At 42.7% G+C, this 6,571-nt stretch overlaps 1 protein-coding gene across 5 annotated transcripts in view; it reads right to left on the bottom strand.

The window, feature by feature from the left end:
• The window catches only part of PAN3 (PAN3 poly(A) specific ribonuclease subunit), a 120,183-nt gene extending 115,079 nt beyond the window's left edge, over nt 1–5,104 (bottom strand). For 3 of the 5 annotated variants that reach the window (XM_004680171.2, XM_012723356.1, XM_012723360.1), the window contains exon 1: nt 4,523–5,104. In XM_004680171.2, coding sequence (XP_004680228.1) covers nt 4,523–4,952 — 430 coding nt within the window. In that variant the 5' untranslated portion in view covers nt 4,953–5,104. The remainder of the gene's footprint in view (nt 1–4,522) is intronic. The other 2 variants (XM_012723358.1, XM_012723357.1) reach the window with 1 other exon arrangement.
• Between the last annotated feature and the right edge of the window lie 1,467 nt (nt 5,105–6,571).

Below are 6,571 nucleotides of genomic sequence, written 5' to 3'. Positions count from 1 at the left end.
TGATGGGAAACCCGCGGGGACTACAATCGAGATGGAAAAAAAAATGTGCAAAATGATGTAAAAATAAACTTTAAAAAAAAAATACTTATACCTACTGTTTTGCATTTTGTGGAGTTTTTTCCCCCAGCTACTAATATATCTTAAGCATTTTTTCTTGTCAGTACATAAAGCTCTCACTTGTTCAACCTGTTATATGTTCCTCTGCTAAATGGAGGACATCCCCTAATGGGAATTACACTATTTTCAACTTACTACCTTATTATAATGAATAATTCTGTACATGTATTTCTGTAGCTTGTGTAAAAATGAAAGTGTTAAAGAATGAGATTTTAAGTTTTAAAAAGGTCGTAACAGTATATATTCCAATCAAGAGTATATAATGCCTTTCCCCTTCATACCATACCAGCACTGAGTGTCAGCAACCCTTTTACTCTTAATAAATTGAAAGGTTAAAAGGAATGCCTATCACCTGTATCCAAATTTGACACCTTGCAAGCACAGTATTAAACAAGCTAAATGAGTGGTATTATAAAGTACTTATTATGTACTCTGTGCACTCTCCAAAATGTTTAAACCTGTTATCAACTAACCTAATAGCAAATTTCTGGTGCTCAACTTTCCTGTCAGCTGCTACAGGTTTATGGGATGAAAAGTGTAATCCCAGCTGGGCCAACATTTCTGCCACATACACAATACATTCCAAAGTTAGCATGAACTTCAAGTAACCCACTGCTCCCTTTCATGTGTACATACCCAACCACACACAGTTCAACAACCTGTAGTTATTTTACTTGCCTTGAAAGTATACTTTCAAAAACCAGAAGAAACCGCTACATTTAGAGGTTAATTATAGATGTATTATTAACAATAGTAAATAACAGCAACTAATACATAAACCTCACTATGTGCCAGGCAAGGCACTGTGTCACATGTAATCCCAACTCTGCGATGAGCACTATTATAATCTCCATTTTTTAAATGAGAACTGAGGCTTAACGGTTAAATATTTGCCCAAGGTCACAAAGGTACTAAAAGAACCAGGATTCCATCTTAGATAAAACCTATCTCACTACCTACTATAATTAGTAGAACTAACAAACATATTTTGGGAAAATAAATCTATCAGATTCAAACAAAGTAATATACATAAAGCACAAATAGTGTCATAATGGTTTAGCTGAAAAAATTGAATACTCTGAAGATTAAAAACCTAACCAGTTGAAATTATTAGAAGCATTATTAAAATGTCAAGAATCAATAATTAAATTGAACCCAAATCAAACCACATTTAAGTCTAGAAGATATCATGTCCAACTGAAACAGGAAGTCAAAAACTTAAGTGCTCTCAAAAAACATTAACTGTTACCTCCCAAAGATCTTGAATGCACTATCATGTTTACTACCAGAGGCCATGTCAACAGAACTGCAGTAAGAAAATGTGATACTCTGTATACATAAGAACTAAGCAACAAATAAAAGTGTGGTTCCTTTACAATGTTGAAACACTGCAACTAATTGTACTAAGAAAAGAAAAGGCCTTCCTTGCTTGTTTTCCAATGCTTACAAAATAATGGTAACATTTTCTTACACTTATACACGGAAATGTTTTTTCGCAAGTAATAAAAACTGTTAAAACACACATATATACAACAAAATAATTTGGCAAATCTGAAATACTAAAGAATCTAAAACTCCAGTGTCTAGAGGAGTTAGGCATAATAAAAGTCAACCATCGGGAAGTAAGGCAAAATGGAGTGTACCCAATCAACAGTCCTAACTCCAATACAAGTAAGAACTGCTGTCAGTTACTTCAATTATAACCCTATGCTGTCAGTTACTTCAATTATAACCCTAACACATGAAGATTTAAAACAACAAACTAGACTACAGTTCTAGCCACCAAAATGACAGATTATAAAGTCACTAACAGCAAATGTTTATGTTTGAGATAGTATGCACCTACTGGGACTTTCATACACTGCTTGATGGAATATAAATGTAGTGTAAATCACTTCAGAAAACAGTTTTCACATCATCTACCAAAGTTGAATTTGTATAGCCTACTATGACCCAGCAATTCCAGTCCTACTTGAACCAGGAGACCTGTTCACCAAAAAGCATAGTCAAGAATACTCAAAAACGGTACTCTACTTAATAAGGCAAAAAAATTGGGAACATTCCATTGCCCACCAACAGTAAAATGAGAAAATAAAATGTTTTATACAATGTAACGCTAAGCAAGGATGAGACTGCACAGTGACCCTACATGAGTATTTCTGACAAATATAATGAAAGAAGCCCTAGAACTTAAGATTTGTTCATCTTTCACAGGTAATAAAAACTGTTATAACACACACATACAAACAAGATACCATGGAGTACAAACAAAATATTTCTGCAGGCAGATTCACCTTATCACAACAGATCAGTTTATGAAGAAACACTGCACATTCTTATATTTAAAGAAGAGCATAAATAGATGCAAAATAAAAGACTGTGATGCTACATGAACAGGTCAGCAACTAACTAAATTTCTCCTAGTAGTAATTCCTCTTATATATTGTGTTGTGTATTTTAATTATCGCCCAAACACTTAACTATTCAAGCCTGTCTCAGGAGATACAGGATAAGAACACAGTGCAAGGTAGGAAAAAAAAGACTAAAAATTTTAAAAATGCAGAATTTCAAAGTAGCCATTACACATCACCAACACAACCCTGTTCCCTGATTTCTAAGCAACTTTATTTGCTACTCAGTAATAAGAAACCATTTTATCTCAGCTACAGGAGTCATAACCTAAGTATTATTCAAAGACACAAAGAAGCCTACAACAGAAAAGAGGCATCTCGGGCTTCCTAAAAGCAAGTCTAACAATCCAAATACATCACCTATTAAATCAAATAACTGTTAACTAACTAATGTTAATTTTAAAATAACTTTTGCCTGGCCTCAAAAGACTATCTCCCAATACATTACTTTTCTGAAATATGGAATGGTCTCCACCTTTGCCCATTGCTAACAGTAATCCTCCACTGAATGTGCTCACCTCCCATTTTCACTTATATCATGTCATAATAGCTTTCAGGTCCCAAACCTACTGCTTATTGTGCTGATTAGAAAATTCTATAAAGAACATAAATTAAATCAAATGCCAAATTTTTTAATTGTCTCTATAGGTAACATAACTTCAGTTTCACTGTAAACTAATCACACATTCCTCTTAATTTGACCTACAACTCAGAAATGAGTTTCATTTTGAAAATGAAAGTTGCTGTTCAATAACGTAACTATTTTTACATTTTGTAACAAAGTAACATTCTTAGCATAGCAACGTTACCAAGAACATTTGCTCTAAGTCCACCACACCGAAAGAAAAACAATCTTCTTTTAAAAAATAAAGATCTCTAAGAAGATATTTAACAACTCTCATACAAGTAAAACCCCATTTAAATTTACAGTTAAAAAAAGGCTAAATGTTCTCGTGTTCGAGTTAAATTGCCCATCCAATTACTTCAGGATCCAAACACTTTACAATTCACAATAAAGTAGGGGTTTCCATTTCGTTTAGAAATGCTCAATATATTCAGAAAAAATTTTAAAGGAGCTTCCTGACATCCGTTCACCCTTTTCCTTAAGAACGTTCTGTAAAAGATTACACTTGTGTTAGTAGTAAACTCCACTTACTAACAACTAAAATGTTGCAAGTCAAGAGAATAACAAATGAAAAAGTGAAAAGATACAAACACCCCTAAAATAACCCAACTTAAGTGTTCAGTGCCACACAAATATTCGCTGCATGCGACACGAATTCATAAGCTAAGAGATGCAAGATACAAAGTTGCAGAAGTTAAGATCCATATTAACAAACTTATTCTAGCTTTCAGGAATACTGTGCTGAAATGCCAGTCTGGTGAAGTTCCCACTCTAAACAGCAAAGCACACTATCAAAGCTGCTATCCGTTCACTAATAATCCTTAGAAAGCATTTCCTCCCTGGAAAACCTTTCTCCATAAATAAGCCTTGTACAAACTTTTTTCGTTCTTTCAACCTACTCTAGGCAGCCTTAAGCCCGCCCCTCACCTTCCGCCACTACCCACACACACCCACCAGGGAACCTCAACATTCAGCAGACACCACTCCACAGGGGCACGCAAGACACATGTGCCTGCAAACCCAACCCCTTTCCACACCCCCCGGAAACTACACCCCTTTTCTCACACATCGCACGCCTCGGCCCATCCCCCTTCCTCCCCGCCCCCACTCACATCACCCCAGTCCACCCACCCACGTTCCCGGGAACCCAGCCTCCCTTCACTCCCCGGCTCGCGGAAGGCTGTGGGGAGGGAAACAGGAAGAAGGAAGGAGGGCTCAGGCCTGGCCTAGGCCTCTCAGACCGCCTAGGGAGGTGGAGGGGGGGAACCCGCGGGCCAGGATCGGTTGCAGGGCCTCATCCGGCCCCCAGGCCTTTCCTCCGCAGCCGCCCCGAGGCCAGGGCCACCCTCCCTGCGTGAACCACACTTACTTGCCAGCCGCGGTCCGTCGAGTATCCCGCTGCCGCCTCCTCCTCCGGCTGTGGCTCCAGCCCCTGGACCCCCCAAATCCGACTTCTTGGGCCCCGGGGGCGGCCCGGCTCCCCCGCCTGGGACTGCTCCCGGCGGAAAGCCGGCCACCGGCGCGCCCGCCAAAGCCAGGGGGACGCTGTTGCTATGGAGGCCGAGGCCCGGGGCTGCCCCGGCGGCCGGGTCCTCATGCAGAAATTGACACTCCTCCCCGTAGAAGCAAGTCTTATCCTTAGCGTAGTAGCGGCAGTACTTCAGCTTCACTCCCGCCGCCGCCCCGCCGGGGACACCCCCGACCCCCGCCGGGGCCACCACCGCCACTGCGGCCGCCAGCGACGAGGAGGAAGGGGAGGCGGCGGCCGAAGGGGGCGGGAGGCCGCCGCCACTGTTCATGGCAACGCTGCAGCCTCGTCTTCCGCTGCCGCCCGAGGAGCCGCCGCTGCCGCCGCCGCCACCATAAACGGGGGAGGGAAGGGAGACGCTGCCGGTGCCGGATAAAAGCCTGGGCGGGTGGGTCTGTCCCGCTGCGGGAGCCGGAGCCGCCCGGGGAGGGGGGGAGGGGAGAGGGGAGGGAAGAGGGGGTAGGATGGAGGGGAGGGGAGGGGGAGAGTTGGGATTCTCTCACTCACTCTCTCGTTCTCTTTTCTTAAAGGGGCCGCGCGGGACGATTAGGTGGGCGCGCGGGCCCAGACGGGGACTTCCAGGGCGCGGGCAAGAGGGGCGGGGAGCGGTGGCGGCGAGCGGGTGGAGAGGGCGGAGAGGCCGGTTTATTTTTAAATTCTGCCTCCACTCGCTCTCTCGCGCTCTGGTTCCTCCGAGTTGTTTATTCCATTTTCCTCTTCCTGAGACGGCTTTCGCCTCTGCGCGTGCGCGCCGAGGCGCGGTGGCTTGTGGGTAGCCAGGACGCGAGGGGAAGCCCAGCTTGGCGTCTGGCCCCCGGGGCATCCGCGAGCTGGCGGTGGTTGGCAGGCGGGACTGCGGTGGCGTTCCCAGGCTCAGATCCGGGTGAAGTTCTCACGAGACCGAGATAACTACCTTTCCTTTCGGTATATCCTCTTATAAAGCCAGCCGTCGTTTTACTAATTGAAAATCCAGTATGTAAACGGCCCTGTTAAGGGCCCGCACCTGGCCCCAAGTTTTTGCTCTGCTTGACTAGTTCTGTTTGCCACACCTCCTCTCTCTCTCTCTCTCTCTCTCTCTCTCTCTTTCTTTTTTTTAAACCTTCCTTCTCTTTTTCCTTCTCTTTGAAGGTTTTGAGAGCTGCAGGACTGATTATAACCCCTGGACCGATTGTCAAAACGTTAAACCACAAGTTGATTTAGACAAAACCCCCGCTCAGTGCAGCACCTCTTGTCTCTGTACACTGTTGAAAGCCTTCAATAAATTTTGGAAAATAAGATGCCTTCTGGGGCTTTCGCAACACCTGAAGATTTCACTTATAAATGTACTAGGTTGCTAACTAACCTAGTCTTGATTTGAATTCATTTGTAAAAATAGTTTATTCTCAGCGATCTCTGCTATTTGCTCTACTATATTAGACTGTTGTTCGGGAGTTTTAAAGATCTGCTATGAAGAGAAAAATTTAACAGTTTTTCTCCGTAAAAGATTGTTTTCAAAAGGCACTATCTCAGTAGGAGGGGGCCATTTTGCTGGAGGTATTTAAGGATTGTGCTAAACAAAAGGTCACAGAAGAACAGATGTAAGTGAATATACCACTGTATGAAATAGGGGGAAGAAGTGGATTCCATAGAGCACAAGATCGTAAGCCTGGTGATTGACCTTCCTTAGCTAAATTCTAGGATAATGGCACTGTTTTGTGTCTTTCTGTTCAGAAGTTCAAAAACATTTTCAAATATTTTTTCATATTACGCAATGGAATATTACTCAGCAACCAAAAAATAAACACATGGCCTTTTTGCAGCAACATGGATGGAGCTGGGAAAGATCATGCTTAGTGAGATAAGCCAGAAAGAAAAGGAAAAATACCAGATGATTTCACTCATAGCAGGAGG

The sequence above is a fragment of the Condylura cristata genome, unplaced genomic scaffold, assembly GCF_000260355.1.
Source record: "Condylura cristata isolate star-nosed mole 26May11 unplaced genomic scaffold, ConCri1.0 scaffold00010, whole genome shotgun sequence".
Classification (NCBI taxonomy): domain Eukaryota; kingdom Metazoa; phylum Chordata; class Mammalia; order Eulipotyphla; family Talpidae; genus Condylura; species Condylura cristata.
The sequence above is the reverse complement of the archived record's forward strand: the minus strand, read 5'-3'. Positions and strand labels throughout refer to the sequence as shown.